The sequence below is a fragment of the Monopterus albus genome, unplaced genomic scaffold, assembly GCF_001952655.1.
Source record: "Monopterus albus unplaced genomic scaffold, M_albus_1.0 scaffold114.1, whole genome shotgun sequence".
Taxonomy (NCBI): Eukaryota; Metazoa; Chordata; class Actinopteri; order Synbranchiformes; family Synbranchidae; genus Monopterus; species Monopterus albus.
The window spans coordinates 851,769-870,651 of NW_018127994.1; the positions used below are offsets into that span (position 1 = coordinate 851,769).

Here is an 18,883-nt window from a genome sequence, read left to right on the forward strand (position 1 = left end):
ACACACTCTTGTGTGTTACAGCCTGCTCAGTGTTTTATAACTAAGGTGTCACTTTATTTTTAAGCTCATTTAATAAGACAAGTTGAACCAGAACAGACTCATTTGGAGCAGCATAGAAACACATACAGTACACACATGGATCACTGTGTAGAGCTATGGGCAGCTTCTGCACAACTTCTATAATTAATTAAAGTCCCACTCCAGAAACATTTTCATTTTTATATTTGTATATAAAAATACTTTACTATAAACAATATGCAGTCTAACACAGCTTTTCCTCAAAAAAATTTCAGTGGGCCTCTGTAATAGGAATGAACATTGCCCCTCATTGTGCATTCCAGGATCTATGAATGTTGCCGTCATCCCTTATGTGGGGCTGAATAATTTTGCACGCCCAATTTTTCAGTTTTTTATTTGTTAAAAAAGTTTGAAATATCCAATAAATTTCGTTCCACTTCATGATTGTGTCCCACTTGTTGATTCTTCACAAAAAATTACAGTTTTATATCTTTATGTTTGAAGCCTGAAATGTGGCAAAAGGTCGCAAAGTTCAAGGGGGCCGAATACTTTCGCAAGGCACTGTATATCAATAAGTCTTTATAATATGCAGTGTGAAAAAAATGTACACTGAAAATAGATCTTGAATACTTTTTAGTGTGAACTAATTGAGATTGCAGAATGGTGTTCCAGCAGAAACAAGGATAATTAATATTGATTTTAAGGTCAGCCCATGATTTGCACATCTGTATTATAATTCAATATAACATCAATAATGATGTATTGCTATGATTATTATAGCAATATCATTAAAGCACCACACACCCCTTCTCTGAAAGTTTTTATGACCACAGTGTTGAAATGTTTGTTCTCTGTCCCCCTGTCTTGATGTCAGGGTTGCCTGCTGATTCGGCCAGCCTGTGGTCCATGGAGAAACTGAAGGCTTATTTCAGTGTGATTAAAAAATTGCAGCCGCAGGTGTCTGAAGAGGCCAACAGCATCCTGACACGTTATTACCAACTGCAGAGACAGAAGGACGGCCGTAATGCTGCCCGCACCACCATCCGCATGCTGGAGAGTCTCAGCAGACTTGCTGAAGGTAAGGAAGGCGTTTTAATATCTAACCACCTAAACTGAAATTGTCATAAATGTATGAATTCAATGACAATTTCACCAAAAACTGAAACATTTTAAGCTTCATAAACACAGATTTTAAGACGGACGTGTTGCATTGAAATGCATACAATTGTAGAGGTGTGCCTAATAAGGTATCTATTGAAGAGAGGGATGAGGGATGGGGTCCTGCCTGGTATGGTAGACACCAGCCTCTATTGATCTTGTACTTAGTGCTTAGTGTGTAAATATATAGCGCGCTATATGTATGTGCATATGGTCTTATACCTGTATAGCACCTTTCTATGCTTTACAGCACACTCAGCGCTTTCACACTATTTGGCCATTCAACCATTCGCACTCCCAAACACTCACACATTCACATACCGGTGTTATCACCGGGAGCAGCTGGGGGTTCAGTGTCTTGCTCAAGGACACTTTGACATGTTGACTGGACAAGCCGGGAATCAAACCGCTGATCCTCCGGTTAGGAAACGACCCGCTCTACCTCCTGAGCCACAGTGTAATCTGCAGAACTGTATCACTCACTGTTTTTTTTTGTTTTGTTTTGCTTTTTTGCCTCACAGCCCATGCCAGGCTCATGTACAGAGAGACTGTGACTATAGAGGATGCTGTCATGGCTGTCTCTGTCATGGAGTGCTCCATGCAGGTAAATAGTGTATGACTTGGCCAGTATAAATACATGTTCTTTTTCTTGCTGAGGTTCTGTGTTGAGTTTGCAGTGTGTTTTGGATCATTGTCTAGTTGCATAATGAAGCTTCTCCCAAGTATTTTTAATGCATTTCTCTGTAAAGTAGCAGAAAAAAAGTTTAGGATTCTTCACCACTGTGAGTGCTGGAAAGGCTGTGACCTCTATGCAGCCAAAGTGCGCAACTGCACTGTTGAGCACAATCCCTGGGTTAGTGACAGCTGCCCATACATTGTCAATGGAAACAGGTACTGTCACTCAGTACACTTTGCTGTGTGAGACAGTGACTGAAGGAGTCCAGTGAGGTCCAGAGCTGCGGAAAGCTCTACTCTATGTAGCGACAGCTGGGCTCATTGCCAGTTAGGATTATTTTGATCCCAGACAGTGATGGTAGAGATTTTGAGCCAGAATCAAAGCTGTTATAATTTTGACACTGATGCACTAGTGACTTCAGATTTTTCAGCATATTGTACCTCGTGGTCCATGATTTCCACCATAACACTATAGCCTGTGATTCTGCAGCAGTTTGTAACTATTTTCGTACAAATCCTCTTTCAGGGTGGTGCTTTGCTGGGAAACACAAATGCATTACTCACCTCATTCCCTGCGGACCCTAGTCAGCAGTATCAAACTCAGTGTCAGATATTGCTGGAAGGACTGAACCTGCCACTGCACCTTCAGAAGGAGCTGGATAGACTGGCCAGGTGAATAACACTGCTTTTTCATTTGTTGAGTCTCACGTACAGTGCTAATGTTGGATTATCCCCCACTGTTATGCAAATTTCAGTGCTTAACCCTTGTGCCCTACTTAAATGTACTACCCTATTTTCACATCCGTGCCAAAAAAGTGCACATACAAAAACATGAATGAATGAAAATTTTCCATATTTCAATATTTTTTTTGCTTTTTTTTTTTTATATAAATCACTTAAACTTCAGAATTGCTCAGAACTACCAAACATTCAATCATTCTCAGGATTTTAACCTTTTAAATGCCAGTTTATGATTTGAATTATGAATTATTTATTACCAAAAAAACAAAAAATGAATTTTTTTTTTCCATATAATAAATAGTAGATGGATGGGGTTTGGGTGGTGAGTAGACTCTTGGATATGTCAAAGATTAGCAACAAAATTGATTTGATTGCTTTAGTATTTTTTATGTAATGCCAGATACACCCTCTTGACATGTTCGTGGCCAAAAATGCCCTATTGGCTTCCATTGAAACCAAATTCTTTTATCTCACTGCCATTACAGTATAAAACCATGCATTCTGTAATGTCAGCATTTCATTTTGAAGAAAAGTAGTGATATTTGATATTTTTACTGTATTTCACCAGATTCAACCTTTTCACATTGTAGGCCGATACATGAAATTCATGTATTTTTTCCATATTATGGAGCCGTGTGACTTACTAGGGGACCCCAAGAGTTTTGTGTGTGTGTGGATCAGACTGAGGCGTGCTTCAGGTTCGTGGTGTGAGCAGTACTGGAGCAGGATATAGGGCGACCCTCTCCACTTTAAAAAAAAAAAAAAACGCTCTATGCTCTGTCCAAAATCCGCCCACTCCGCCCTGCTCGCTCACTTGCACTCCACTCTGTTCACATGCTCTGCTTCTCATAAACTCTAGACATGATTTAATATGAGCTTCTTTTTTTTTTCAACAATGGTTTCTCTTTACCACTCTCCCATAAAGCTTTGACTGGTGAAGAACATGGACAACAGTTGTTGTATGCACACTCTCTCAAATCTCAGCTGCAGAAGCTTCTAACTCCTTCAGAGAAATCATGCATGTCTTGGTGGCATCCCTCACTACTCCACTTCTTGCATGGTCACGTCATTTATACATGTTGCATATTCCTTACATTGCTTAATGATGATTTTTGTTGTACTCCAAGATATCCACTGACTTGGAAATGTAATCCATCCCCTCTTCACTAAATTGCACAGAGTGTTCTTTTGTTTCTATGATGTTGTTTGTAGTGACACACATGGCCAGTGTAGTTTATGTATCATCTTTGTTTTATTTTCACATTATACTTGCAGTAGAAACATGGAAATCCATTTGTTTATGTCCTTGGCTTTGTGCACAGGGAGATTATGTTTAATGAATTTTAAGCTGTTTTTGGATGATCATTGAAATCTTTGGCACACAGTTCTAAATAGATCAGGGTTCCTATGGCTTTTAGCATCACACCAAGTGGTTTGTTTGTATTTTAGGTTAAAGAGGAACCACTCAGAAGCCTCAGAGTTTGATCCACTGGCAGATGAATACCAGCAACAACTCAGTGACACCAGCTTCATCATCAAAACACACCACCGAGACATCACCAGTAACTGCAAGTTTAATGTCACGGGGGAGAGTGGCTTTGACTGGTTCCACTCCATCACACCATCAGTGTCACCAGATGATATGAACTCACCCATAATTACATCAACTCAAGAAAACCTAGATACAAAACCAAAATTCGGTCAATCACAAATGTCTATAGTAATCAAACAATCAAACCGTCAAACTGAGGACATTCCAAGTAACTCTGATGCTGTTTCAGATCCCTATAGAAAAATTACCTCTACTTTAGAGGACAAAGACAGAAAAAGTGAGAAAAATGAAAAAGAAAAAAGTGGTAAAACCCATGAGCAGGTAAAACAGTCTGAGAAACAGAAAGATAAACAACACTCAGAATCGTTGGGTTGTGTGTTGCAAAAAGTGTCTAAGAATCTGAGACACAGAAGAATCAGGGAGCTGAAAAATCAGCAGCGTACAGGACATGGAGAGAGGGTGGTGTCTGTAGATGCTGCAAGTATAGATGTGACTGATGTCTTAGATACAGCATCAGATTCCCACTCTAGCAGAACATTGCTATCAACTAAAAACTGCCCCTCCATTAGCCTAGTCCATAACCTGTCCTCTGGCAAAGAGAGTATAGCTGAGGAGGACGATAGGAGAGGCAAGACTGAGACAAAGTGCTTTAGTTCTGTGTTAAGGGAAAAGATGGCAGCTCAACCTAAAACAAGGGAAGACTTGCATGCAGTGTTATCAGGCTTCAAATTCAAAGCAAGAAAGGTGAAACCTTCAGTCACCAGCTTTAATACCAGCTCAAATGTTACAGAGTTACAAAGTGAATATAACCCAGGGGTTGGGGATCACCACACCTACACAGAAATCAAAATATGTAAACAGAAGCTAGTTAGTCATGATGACTCAACTAGCCCATTGACTGTCCCAAAAAGAGGAGAAATCCAGAACCAAAGCCTTTTGGAAGGTGTAAACGACAGGAAACAGGTAAGCAGAGTCAGTGAGGTTGGAGGAGGGAGTGGGTCTGAAAACAGTACTGGTTTTGCACCGAAAGAGCTGAATAATGATGTTTTTTACATTGAAAATGACAAATTGTCACTAGGAGGAAGTGTAAATAGAAGGAAAGGGAGTGACGATAGAGAAAATCTGCATCAACAAAGAACCAGAGTCAACACTGCTGATGAGACTGAAGTAGAGGACTTTACTGAATCCCTACTTTTAAACTCAAGCACTTGCATCGGTGATCCAGCACTATCCAAATCAGGCCACACAAATTCTGCTGTGGCCTCCTCAACCCTGGCTAAACTCGCAAGATTTTCATTCACCTGCATGACTGAGCCTATGACCACAGCTCCAAAAAAATTGGAAGAAAATCCTCCAGCTAAAGTGGGGAAAAGCTCATTTACAAGAGATGGTGCAGAATGCTCAAGAGCTAATGCTACAATCAAGAAAACTCCAAGTTCCCCTGAACACTGTCCCTTAAAAAAGATCAAAACTGTAGTTGACATGGACAAAGTAAAGGATTTGTTACCGCCACCAGCTGCAGAGGTCACACTGGGACAGAAATATGACCAAGGCACAGAGTTACCAGCCAAAACAAAGTTGGAGCCTGCTCATGAGGCAAACCAAAGAAACTGTGAAAAAATGGTGAATGACTATGAAAGAACAGTCAATCTGAAGAAGAGAAAGTGTTTCGAGCTTGGTTCTCTACCAAGTAGCGCTGCTGGTACCAAGGGTCCCTTTTCAGGACTATCCCTGTTTGGTTCTGTTGAGTTAAGTAATGATGTTTTTGACACTGACTGGGACCAAGAGGTTTCAAAAAAAGCCAAAGTTTGAAATTATAGGTGACTGTCACAGTGTGTTTGTGGAGAAAGAAGAATACTATAATAATATTATTCATGTCACGTTTTGCTTTGGGTTACATCACTTCAGCTTTTTTGCCTGATGTATGAATTTGTTACCTTCCACAGCCTGATAATAAACCCACTGAACTGTTCCAGAGGTTCACGTGTTCATCTTGCATTTGTATTGTTTTATCAGTGTTTTCTGTTTTTTTTTGTTTTTTTTAATAACAAAATTTACAGTCGGTCAGTGCCACTTATTGTTACAGTTGGACCGGTGCTTCCTGTTTTTGTGTTGTTTTCCCCATCTCTCTACTGTTCTGCCATGTCACTCTAATCATTTCTGATCACCTCCACCAGCCAGGTCAGTCAGTATTCATTGCATCCACCTGTCTAGTTATCTCTAGTCTTCAGCCCCATAAATACGCCCTCTTCCCATTCATTCCCCGCTGGTTCATCTCACATGTTTACGGTCACCTGCTACCCGAAGCTCCTGTTCTCCGTTTCCTGACTCTGCACTCTCCAGCTGTCCATTTCCCAGCTCTGTGTTGTCCGCTCCCCAGCTCCAGTTCTCTGTTCCCCCAACTCAACACTCTTCAGCTCAGCAACCCCCAGCACCACGTTACTTGCCTGCCTTTTTTCTTTTTTCTTTTTTTTTTTTTGCTTGCTTGTTTAAATATTTCATCATGCTTCTAAAACTATTCATCATTCATTCATTCATTTTCTACCGCTTAGTCCCTGAGCGGGGTCACAGGTGGGGCCGGAGCCAATCCCGGCCGGCAATCCGGCGAAGGCGGGGTACACCCTGGACAGGTCGCCAATCCATCGCAGGGCTTAAACAAAATAGTGTTCAGTTATTTTAAATCATATAAGTTATACAAGGAGATACTAGTTTTAGAAGAGAGAGAATTTCTTTTACAACAGCAGCCTCATTAGATGAGCGTCACCAAATGACCTTTTTTCTAAGAACTAATCAACAGCATACGCAGACATTTTTGTAACTTTTCCTTAAATTGTAATAATAAAAAAAATTCAAACCAACTAAAAATGAAGTGCAATATTTGTACTTCTTTAAATATAAACAAGTGCAACAGGTAATAGAAACAGAAGAATGTCTGTTACTACTGAGCTCACAGTTCTTTTTGAAGTGTGTGTAGTTTGCTGTGTTTTACCACAGGCTGGATACATTGTACATATACTAGATTTCATGTGTAGCCAGTAATTCCCTCATGTTTGTCAGAGATTTTAATATAGTTTTCCTTCTCCAAGGTTGACCAGGGAATAATCAAAGGCACCATTCATATCCATCAGTTAAGATAATTTTTTTCACAGAGATAGACCTTCTCCCTTCTTGTATGTCTGTCAGTTATAATATGCATATGTAAGTTGGTCACTTGATAGTTGGCAGCTGAGCCAACTCCATTCTGTTCATGATCAAAAAAGATGGAGTTGAAATCCCTGGGGAAAAAAAGCTTTTAAGTGGACCCTTGAGGTGAGATAACAGTTCCTCATCAAAAAAGATGGAGTTGAAATCCCTGTGCTTCTAAAACTAGAGATGCACCAATTGCAATTTTATTGGTCCGTTCCAGTGTTTTTAAAGTCTGACCTGCCAATTCCAATTTTCCTTTTTTCTAAGAACTAATCAACAGCATACGCAGACATTTTTGTAACTTTTCCTTAAATTGTAATAATAAAAAAAATTCAAACCAACTAAAAATGAAGTGCAATATTTGTACTTCTTTAAATATAAACAAGTGCAACAGGTAATAGAAACAGAAGAATGTCTGTTACTACTGAGCTCACAGTTCTTTTTGAAGTGTGTGTAGTTTGCTGTGTTTTACCACAGGCTGGATACATTGTACATATACTAGATTTCATGTGTAGCCAGTAATTCCCTCATGTTTGTCAGAGATTTTAATATAGTTTTCCTTCTCCAAGGTTGACCAGGGAATAATCAAAGGCACCATTCATATCCATCAGTTAAGATAATTTTTTTCACAGAGATAGACCTTCTCCCTTCTTGTATGTCTGTCAGTTATAATATGCATATGTAAGTTGGTCACTTGATAGTTGGCAGCTGAGCCAACTCCATTCTGTTCATGATCAAAAAAGATGGAGTTGAAATCCCTGGGGAAAAAAAGCTTTTAAGTGGACCCTTGAGGTGAGATAACAGTTCCTCATCAAAAAAGATGGAGTTGAAATCCCTGGGAAAAAAGATTTTAAGTGGACCCTTGAGGTGAGATAACATTATAATATTCCCAGATCTCAAAGATGAAGAATGAGTGTTGTACAAATAGTGTGATTAAAAACAAACTAAATTAAGAGTTCCTCATTTTCTGTTAAGTTCACTTTTCGAGAGAAATGGTTTCAGCAGCATGGATGTTTCAGGAAGTCGAAGGCAGATGCTGTTAAGCATATTTTTACCAATCCACATGGGTAACAGGATGTGTTTCCTGCATGGTTGTTTCCATCATATCATGGAAACTAAAGCCACAGTGTCCTGATTATGCTGTAATGGTTTACTCTTTGTCCTCATTATTTTATTGCATTTCACACAACCACGTTGTTCAGACATGACATGGCATGTACCCATACAAATTCACACGTTTGAGTTCTTAGGCTAAAGGGAAGCAGTGAAATCCACCTTTAATTCAATTTGTGCAAAAAAGTTGTTACTGAAATCTGTACTTAGTATTAGCACACATAAGATGACGAAGCAAAATGATAAAAACAGTTCATTTGATAAAAGAAAATAAAACTCATTGACACTGTTGTTGAATATACACTTCTGATCCATTGTAAGCAACACAGCAGTATTACTAAACTAATTTGAAGTGATTTCAAAAGACATTGACAAAATATTATTGAAAACATTGGTAACTGGTAAGTCTACCAGCCTCTTCCTTTATCAGATTTTTACAGGCATTTGGAAAAGTCCATGTTTCCAGATGAAGCACCATGCAAAAAAGGTGTTCCACACACACTGTATATGAGCAAAAGATGATCTCTGTGATTCACTTTATATCTTTCTTTTAATTAAGTATGCTCCCTGAATTGGTCACAGTCACTCATGTATATAGAGGAACTCTTAAAATAAACCTGAATCAGACTGACCCTGAACCAGTGCTTCAGCTACATCATGTGAAGAATGTGGCTTTCCTTCCTAGAAACTCTATCCTTTGGTTGATCATATGTGGAAAGCTCTTTTAACGATTCCCCTGTTTTAACCGTAAACCCAAATTTTGGTTTCACAAGCTAAACTCTAAATTCAATAGTTCTTGGATCAGATCATGTTTACATTGACCACTCGTGCAGTTTGATAGAAAGTGTTAAATAAAATTTATCCTTCCATTCCACAGATAGTTATTTAAAGCTGGAAGTAAATAGTTAAACATATGTTTTGCTATCAGTACACAAGATACAGTTTAAAACAGAATATGGCATCTCACTATTTATGTGTAACAGCCTTGAACAGAGCTAGAAGTAAGTCCTTTGCAGACTGCGTTATCTGAAAGCTCAACATTCACAGTCCTTCAGCAAAGTGTAACTTTTTCACTGTGGTTTGGTTTGTTGAGACTGTACATCTCTTGGGGGGTTGAGCCACTACCCCTTCTTTTCCTCTCCTTCATTGAGATGATCAGGTGGAATATCTCTATGATGTTGAGGATCACAGAGAGGACAGCCATTGCCAACATAAAGATAATAAAGATGCGTTTCTCTGTGGGACGACTTATGAAGCAGTCAACTGTTTGCTTACACGGGTACTGGGAAAAAGAAATCTTATAAGGCATAAGTATGAAGCCATAGATGTAGTACTGGCCTACAATGAATGCCACTTCAAGCACGATTTTGAACAGCAGCTGCAGAATGTAGCTGACCAGCAGGACACCCTTGAGCTGCACTTTGCCAGCCTCATTTGAATACTTTGGAAGTTTAACGACCCCATTCTTGCCAATTTTCTGCTCGAGGCGTCTCCTCAGCTTGTTTTCTCTGCGAATCACCAGCAGGACATGACCCAGATAGATAAGTGTTGGTGTGGAGACAATGAGGATCTGGAGGACCCAGAAGCGTGGGTGAGATATAGGAAAAGATTTATCGTAGCAGGTGTTCTTGCAGCCAGGGCTTTTGGTGTTACAGTTCATATTTCCTTGTTCATCTCCCCATATGCGATCTATGCCAGCAGCCAAGAGGAAAATCCTGAAGAGGAAAAGAACACTCATCCAGACCTTCCCCACAACAGTAGAGTGGGACTGCACCTTGTCCAACAAAGCAGACAGGAAAGACCACTCCCCCATGATAAAAGCCTGTGAGAGAGAAATCGAGAAAGAAAGCATTGGTTAATATACGCTGCTAGTCCAGTCAAGGTGAAGCAACCTTATAATAGCAGATTTTACACGCAGGACAATTCGAAGTGAGCGCTGAGAAGTTATGAAGAAAAATTATATAGCACCAATATAGCAACCAATCCTCTCTTATGTATGAGCAGACAGGTTTATGTAACCTGTTTTAAAAATCAATTTTAGGCTTGAAGGGCAGTGGCAAAATTAAAAAATGTTTTCACCCATAAAAATCTTAAGGTGAAATAATTTTATTTTAATAATTTTGCCTAGCACCAAGGGCTCACACTGATACCATGAGTTATAGTGGCTCACGCCACTCCCATATGATCAAGGTGCACAAGATAAACAATACATTTTAGAAGAAGAGGCTTTATTTTATTGTAACATCTTGCACACGCGCTGCCATCACGGGCAACTTTGGGGGTTCAGTGTCTTGTCCAAAGACACCTCGATATGTGGACTGCAGGCACTGAGATTCAAACTTTCAACCTTCTGTTTGGGAGATGGCTGCTCTACTCACTGCACCACTGTTGCCCCTTTAAAATTTTACAGTGCAGTGGAACCACAACTGCAACAGCTCAGATGCAGGTCGGTACATCACCACCTCACATGATGCCTCTCAGCACAACAAATCAGAAAACGCCATAAGGCTTATTCTCATGTACATACTGTATGTCCATCCATCCATTATCTACCACTTATTCCTGAACAGGGTCGCGGGGGGCTGGAGCCTACCCCATCTGACACTGGGCGAGAGGTGGGGTACACCCTGGACAGGTGGCCCATGTACATATGTTCACATCAAAAATGAAAAATTCAAAGCCTATGCTTTAGTCACAAAACTGACAGATTATATAATAATAGTATTAACTTAATAATGATAAACTTTATTTATATAGCATTTTTCAAAACAGGGACAGTTGGCGATACAGTTTTATTGACTCCATATGAGGACCCATTGCAGCAACAGTTACGAAGCAGTGAGACTCCGAGGTCCATATTAAAACCATGTCATATGATTGATACTGCCTGAACAATAGAAATCAATACAGAGACTGAACAGCTTGAGCCTCCACTTTTTTAAATCTCACAAATCCAAGCGACAGTAGCCTACTTCTGAATGAGGTTTAGCCATCACAGAACTTTTCTGGGAGCCAGCTAGATAAATAAATTGAAACAATTCAGGATAAGTCAGGTAGGTTACAACAGACCACAAGTGAAAGACAATCAAATGCACATTTTAAGACTGCCTAAAAACATTTAAATACATCGCCATTGTAATAGAAGGACAGAAAGATTGCACAATGTAAAGATTTTTATCCCACAAAATATTTTGCATTTTGAATGACTGACAACAATGCCAATGTTACTGGATATATTTCAGATTGTATCTTAAATCACATTCAGATAATCTCAGGTCATTTAACACCTCTAGTTAAAAGCACATTCCTCAAGTGTGTTATTAACATTTTGCTATCTTAAATTGTTAATTCATTCATCCCCAAAGGCTTTGAAATATAGGCAAATAATTCAATAGTTTTCATATTTTAATGGATTAATAATCAATACTGCATTTATAGCTACAATGTTAACTCTTCACACATAAATAATAGTTGTTCCTACCTCAGTAACGACCACTTGTACTGTGTTTGAGATTCTCTCAGTTCCCTCTTATAATTAATGCTGATGATTGCAGAATCATCAAGTCTTCTTAGGTCTTACTGACCTGCCCACACTCCCTAACAACAATGTGACTGTCTGTCACTAAGTTATGTTGCAATGGACAGATGTTGAGCAGTGGCAAGTTAGTTACCCACTGTTGACAGTAACTAACATCACATCAGCTGTTCCAATGTAAATGACTAAGCCTCACTCCTATAAAAATGTCTGGACACGTACAGTTGAGCAACCTGTTTATTTTTTAACTGCTTTGGAAGACTTTAGCCAAGGCTGTATTCAGAAATCAGGTAAAGGGGCAAAAAGACAGAAACCTAAGTGCCTTGAAATCTCCAGGCTTATTGCTTGTAATTGTCAGCTGGTTTTTGCTCATTTAAATCAAATCAAATCAAAATGTAAAACAACATCTGGTTGACCAAAGTACTTTACAAGGGCAAGGTAAGACCTGAAATAAATAATATCAATAGAGCAATAAAACAACATAAGAACATAACCACACGGATTACACAAAATCAACAGTTAAAAGAAAGAAGCATCAGACAATACTATGTATTAAAAGCCAAAGTGAATAAATATGTTTTAACCAATGATTTAAAAGTTGTCAAGTCTGTAGATGTTCTAACATTAAAAGGTAAACCATTCCACAATTTAGGATCTGCAACAATAAATGCACGGTCACCCCAGCGTTTGTATCTGGCCCTGGGCACCTCTAAAAGAAACTGGCTTGAGGATCTAAGTAATCTAGTCGGTTCGTGCCACCTCACTAACTCAGCGAGGTAGGGTGGTGCCAAACCATTAAGAGCCTTAAAAACAAAAATCAATAGCTTAAAATGAATTCTAAAACGGACTGGAAGCCAGTGAAGAGAGGCCAGTACCGGGGTTATATGGTCAAATTTCCTAGTACCTGTTAAAAGACGAGCCGCAGCATTTTGGACCATTTGAAGATAAGTGAGAGACGACTGATTAACACCAAGGTATAATGTATTACAATAGTCAAGTCTAGAGATTATAAAAGCATGAATTGCAATCTCAAAATCATTAAAAGAAAGAAATGACGACTTTACTGAACAAACTCAAGTGAAAAAAACTAGATTTTATGATTGAGTTGATCTGTTTGTCAGATCTTAAGGTTTTTACAGTCATCAGATGATGAGCCAGGGGGCCTAAGTCGTGGTTAAAAGCAACAAATTTCACCAAATTTCAAAAAGGTCATTTTATAATGTAATTCTTTTATTATGAGCAGTGACCTGTTTTTCATTTAGAATGAGGACTTTTGTTGATCTGGTTATTTTAATTTTCATAATCACACAGTTGTGGACAATCCCTTTGATTAAAGCATTAAAGGGCATTATTTCAAGACAGACCTGCTTCAAAAACAAATGATGTAGACAATTACCAGTTTGCTGTGTGTATTTGGAATTCAATGTAAACATTTTGAGTAGAATTATCAGCTTCAGTTATGAAGTAACAACCGATTTCTAGTCAGTGATTGCAAAACAAAAAATCTGTTATATATTTTTTTTCAAGTATGTTTGCTGACCTTGTAACTAACATCAGTTAGACACTACTCACCATGACAAAGTGTTACGTGCTGTAAATTCAGCCCACACCCTACTTTCGTCTCAGTAATACTGGGCAACATATTGCAATTTCTTGTCTTCCTTTTAGACTAATCAACATTTCTGCACATTAACCTTTTACAAAAACAGGGTGTGTCTGAAATGTACACTGTCTAGGCTTTAGGTGTGTGCCTTACTGGATCTGTTCATCAGAGTGGGAGTTAAGGCACAATATGATTCACAGCATGAGTTAATGATAGAAAAATGTGGTGTTTAGGGTCATTAGAACGTCTTTAGAGGAACTGAAGGTGATGTTTTTGTCAGACTCATCAAAATTATCAGGAGCCTGACTGAGTGAAAGGAGAAGCTGTGAGCGTCAGACTGAAGCATAGTCAGACCAAACCCAGAGACCTCAACAATATTTAAGTCTCATCTTGGTCAGTGTATCCAGTCTTTTGTTCTCTGCAGTCTAGCTCTCCTTTAATGGACTCATGACAAAGAATTTCTAATATCTGAAGCCTGACAGGCGAGTACATTTTTTTGTTTCTTCAACCTTAAATGTGAAACACTTGCTCATTAACTTGTTATTGTGTCACAGGAGGTATTTCAGTGTCTCTTTAAGACAAATTCATGTTTACACTTCAGCATTTTTAGTTGTGTTGGATAGTAAACCTGCGCCTGTTATTTTTGTAAAGTATATTGTAGTTTTTAAAGCCAAGGCTTTAAGAAACCTGGGCCTGTATTTATCACTACTAAAAGTGAAATTTTGGATTTCAGCATATTTAAAAGTAACAATCCTGCACTATTACTCCTACTTACAAAATTAAGAATGAAATGCCACAATTTTTTGTACTTGAATTTTATTGACACTTATCTTTAATTGAGCTGCGGTCTGTAGTTGTAAATGTGGTACTAGATTCTACATAATACCTGTTTTATCTTTTCTTCCATACGCCTGTTGGTTTCCTTTTTATGTCTTAAAACTTGAACTTAAAAACAACAAGATCAAGAAGGCATTTACAGATAGTATCTCAATGACAAATGTAAGGGTTCGTTTAGTAAATGAATGACCCTTTAGTGCAGCTGTCTTTCCATGATCATGTATGTGATCAGTCATGTGAACAGCTCTTAAAGCTTGCTCTTGCACTTCATTGTAAGTGTGACTACATCAGTTGATAATTATCAGTCCCCATAATGACATGAGCCCTTCATGTAAAATTATGTTTAGACCTATCAGTGAATCCTGTAGTAGGTCTCAGGCTGTTATAAATCTACTGAGCCTTCTGACAGGTGGTTCTCTAAATAAATCTTCTTCCTCATTTTCAGCAAGGAACTTTATTTACTCATCATTCTCTGTGCTCTTGGACGTTTTATAACTACAGCTCCATACAGGCAGGTAAGGGAGGGTTACAGCATAAATTCAGTTTTCTGAATGTTAGAAAGTCTTAGCTGGTGCATTGTTTTCTGACTCTCTTTCTTATAGAATATAGTTTTTGTTTGTTTGTTTTTATGCAAATACTTGATGTTTAACTCTGTCTGGCTTTAGTATAGCTTTCTCTTTGGTGGAATTATAGACACTTTCATCATCATCATCATCATCAACTTTATTTATATAGCACATTTAACACAGCAACAGCTGACCAAAGTGCTTAACACAAAACACAATAATAAAACAAAATTACAATTAAACAACCACCCATCATAAAACAAAAATCCTCAGCAAAACAAAGCCTCATACTGGATCAAATGCCAAAAGGACTGAGTTTTCAAATACACTTAAAAAATGGACAACGAGAGGGCCTGCCTAATGTATAGGGGCAATGAATTCCACAACTTTGGAGCTCCCACAGCAAAAGCCCTGTCCCCCCTAAGTCTCAGCCTAGCCCTCGGTATCTCAAGAAGCAGCTGATCAGCTGATCTGAGGCACCGAGAAGGACTATAGGGACGCAACAACTCTGTAAGATAAGAGGGGGCCAGACCATTTAAAGACTTATAAACAAATAAAAAAATCTTAAAATGGATTCTAAAATACACTTTGATAAATAAAAGATAAAATAGAATAGTGCTCTATCTTTGTATTCATTTCATTTATTTTTCAACCCACTATAAGTATAATATCTGTGTGTTTCCTCTACACTTCAGACATTAAATTCCAGCCATGGGTGACTGGTCTTACCTGTCCGCTCTGCTAGACAAGGTCCAGGCTCATTCCACTGTGGTGGGGAAGATCTGGATGAGTGTCCTCTTCCTGTTCAGGATCTTTGTCCTGGGCGCGGCTGCAGACAAAGTCTGGGGAGACGAAGTGTCAGAGTTCTACTGTGACTCCTTGGAACCAGGATGTGAACATGCCTGCTACAACTCGATGTTCCCAATATCCTACGTTCATTATTGGGTCCTGCAGATCACCCTTGTGTCAACTCCAACCCTGGTCTATCTGGGTCATGCTATCCACATCATCCACAAAGAGAAGAGGATGATGGAACAGTTGCAGGACAACCCTGATGCAACTCTAGTGAAGAAACCCAAGTATACAGATGAAAGAGGGAAGGTGAAGATAAAAGGCATCCTCTTTGGTACTTACATGAGCCAGTTGGTCTTTAAGATCTTACTGGAGGTGGGATTCACCGTGGGCCAGTTTTACATTTTTGGTTCTGTGTTCATGGTCTCCTACTTCCACTGTAAATTTCCACCTTGTGCCCATTTAACTGGTGCCCAGTGTTACATTTCTCGGCCCACAGAGAAGACCATCTTCATCATTTTTATGCTTGTAGTTTCAGGCATTTCAGTGCTCCTCAACATCATTGAGATAATCTACCTGCTCTGTAGCAAAAGGAGACATGCTAAGAAACAGTTTCTAGGTCCAAAGCATGTGGCCAATGTGCAGCATTACCCTTACAACTCATCTTGTATGGGTACAAGTAGCCAGTATGAAGGCTTCTCATTTTCACCTCTGCCTGCTCAGGGAAAGACTGAGCTCTGCAATGATGACAAACACGACGACTCTATCAAAAAAGAGAAGGACACCTGATACATGAATACATGAATACAATACATAGCAGTTTTAGATGTTTGCTTTGTTATTCTTTTGCTCAAGTTACTCAAATAGTTTTTTATAGCACCAGTAGCTGGATGTGACTGTGAGAGGCTCTTGAACGAAGTACCAAATTTGCTATGCCTCAGGACATTAAATGTTAATAGTTTTAATAGTGTTTTCTTTAAATGTTCAGTACACTCCCTCTTTCCCATTGTCAGCTGGGATTGGCTCCAGCCCCTCCCTGTGGCCCTGTTCAGGAATAAGCGGTATAGATAATGGATGGATGGATACCATCCCAACATTTTCTGATTTGGGGTTGTAGATATAAATATAGTTATATGTTTAATAGCAAATACAAAATACAGATGGCTTTTGCTGTTGTCACAGGTCCTGCTGTACAGTCTGATGGCAGTGAGCACAATTGGGCACCTAAAGCACTTTTTTGGGCACTTTTGCCACTTGTGTCAAGTCAGTTAACATATACACAGAACATGGTGTGATATTGTTTGACTGTCATTCAGAGGAATACTACTACTACTACTACTAATTATTAAGTGTTGTTATATTTACTGTTGTTGTTTCAAAGTACAGGCTATGCCATTATAAAAATAAAACCTTTTCTTCTGTGTGTGTGGAGGGGGTGAAGGACTGTATGGACAATATTGTAGGGTCACACTCATACCTGAGTGTCACTAACAACACCAGGAGGAAGAATTCAGATTTAAACTTTACTCTAGGCAGTTCAGTTCACAGTGACCAGGTCACAGAATGAATTACAAGCTATCATACATTCACTCTGTCCAATAAATGTATCTTGTCAGCTTCATTGAAAGAACATAAGCCAATATCTGCATGTGTGGTGTACAAGAAAACAACGGAATACATGTACATGTTAATTAGTTACAGTAAATGCATTATTGAGCCTGCAAAATAAAAACATACAACTAAACTGGCTTTTCACAGCATTTAAGAACTTATCATCAGCAGCATCATTCATCAAGATGATGCCTGCAGTACCTGACGAAGCTCTCACCTGCTATATATTAACAGAAATGTTTAAAGAGTTTGATTTTTGATTAAGATTGTCTTAAACCAGTATTCATATACCTAGATATTCAATTCAAAAAAATTAAATTCAAATTTATTTGTATAGTCCCAAATCATAACAAAAGTCATCTCAGGACATTTTACAAAGTATGGTTTAGACCTTACTGTTATTATTATTTTTATAGAGGAAAACCTAACAACTGCCCCTTAAGCAGCACTTGGCGACAGCGGGAAGGAAAATTCACTTTAACAGAAGAAACCTCCTACAGACCCTGGCTTTTGGTGGATGGCCTTCTGCCTTGGCCAGTTGGGGTGAGTGGATAGAGGAGGGAGAAAAGAAAGAAAGGGCTTTGTGTTTTAGGAGAAAGATTTTAAAATCTATTCTGGATTTTACAGGGATAAGGTGGAGAGAGGCTAACATGGGAGACATATGATCTCTCTTGCTAGTTCCTGTCAGTACTCTGCTGCAGCATTTTGGATTAACTGGAGGCTTTTTAGGGAATTATTGGGACATCCTGATCCTATGTGCATTCTCCAAAATCATTCCTCCTGTTCACTCTGGCTGTGAAGAAATCCCTCCCACAGTTGTTTCAAGGTAATTTATGGGGGACAAAATTAACTGACTCGTTTTATGTAAAGCTGTATTCCTAAGTAGAACCAACTGTAATATCACTACATCTGACAAATCAAGTTAGAGTGATATTAGTAGCAACAACCTACTACTGTCATACTTTTATTCTCACATTCAAATCTTATTAAGTAGCTAAGTGGACACATAATAAAAATAACTGAAACTGACTCACATGGCACCATTATACCCTCACACTTTTGGAACTTCACACACAAAACAGCACTTTGCTACTCAGGCACTGCTGGAGCTGCATGAGGTGCAGGCTTCAGTCAGATACAATCTGTTGCCGCCTCAAGCAATTACATCATTCACTGACTTTGCCTTCTAACAGTGCATACGTGAATCTGTGACTGGCTCCTGGACTTTCTGACTGGCAAGCCCCAGACTGTCAGGATTGGCAATAGGACTTCAGCCAGCATCACTACAAACAGTGACACCCCACAAGGATACGTCCTCAGTCCCATCCTCTACACCCTGTTCACACACGACTGTGTCACCTCCCACAAAGACAACATCATCCTAAAGTTCGCAGACGACACCGCAGTGATTGGTTGCATCACTGGCGGGGACGAAGCAGCCTACAGGAGAGAGGTGGCCGGTCTGGTGTCATGGTGCAAAGACAATAATCTCAGCC

The 18,883-nt window shown here is 39.1% G+C and overlaps 3 protein-coding genes across 4 annotated transcripts in view; 2 read left to right on the forward strand and 1 right to left on the reverse strand.

Moving 5' to 3' along the window:
* The window catches only part of mcm9 (minichromosome maintenance 9 homologous recombination repair factor), a 25,457-nt gene extending 19,318 nt beyond the window's left edge, over positions 1-6,139 (forward strand). The window contains exons 12-15 of the mRNA XM_020611482.1: positions 893-1,096; positions 1,698-1,780; positions 2,378-2,523; positions 4,042-6,139. Of these exons, the coding sequence (XP_020467138.1) occupies positions 893-1,096; positions 1,698-1,780; positions 2,378-2,523; positions 4,042-5,956 (2,348 nt within the window). The 3' untranslated portion in view covers positions 5,957-6,139. The remainder of the gene's footprint in view (positions 1-892; positions 1,097-1,697; positions 1,781-2,377; positions 2,524-4,041) is intronic.
* Positions 6,140-8,516: 2,377 nt separating this feature from the next.
* LOC109966568 (gap junction Cx32.2 protein-like) lies at positions 8,517-12,002 on the reverse strand. The gene is made up of 2 exons (XM_020611491.1): positions 11,925-12,002; positions 8,517-10,265 (listed from the first exon to the last, which is right to left on the reverse strand). The coding sequence occupies exon 2, from the start codon at positions 10,254-10,256 to the stop codon at positions 9,495-9,497; it is 762 nt and encodes a 253-aa protein (XP_020467147.1). The 5' UTR covers positions 10,257-10,265; positions 11,925-12,002; the 3' UTR covers positions 8,517-9,494.
* A 1,920-nt stretch (positions 12,003-13,922) lies between these two features.
* Positions 13,923-16,819, forward strand: LOC109966558 (gap junction Cx32.2 protein-like). Of its 2 annotated transcripts, none has more exons than XM_020611472.1 (2): positions 13,923-14,063; positions 15,680-16,819. In XM_020611472.1, exon 2 carries the CDS (start codon positions 15,696-15,698, stop codon positions 16,563-16,565), a length of 870 nt encoding a protein of 289 aa, XP_020467128.1. In that variant the 5' UTR covers positions 13,923-14,063; positions 15,680-15,695; the 3' UTR covers positions 16,566-16,819. The 2 variants fall into 2 exon arrangements, with proteins under 2 accessions (XP_020467128.1, XP_020467127.1); XM_020611471.1 differs by lacking the exon at positions 13,923-14,063 and adding an exon at positions 14,861-14,933.
* The last annotated feature ends 2,064 nt before the right edge of the window (positions 16,820-18,883 follow it).

Bases quoted from the DNA above. Each gene is read 5' to 3' on its own strand.
- LOC109966568 (XM_020611491.1), bottom strand. From the start codon at position 10,256: ATGGGGGAGTGGTCTTTCCTGTCTGCTTTGTTGGACAAGGTGCAGTCC.
- LOC109966558 (XM_020611472.1), top strand. From the start codon at position 15,696: ATGGGTGACTGGTCTTACCTGTCCGCTCTGCTAGACAAGGTCCAGGCT.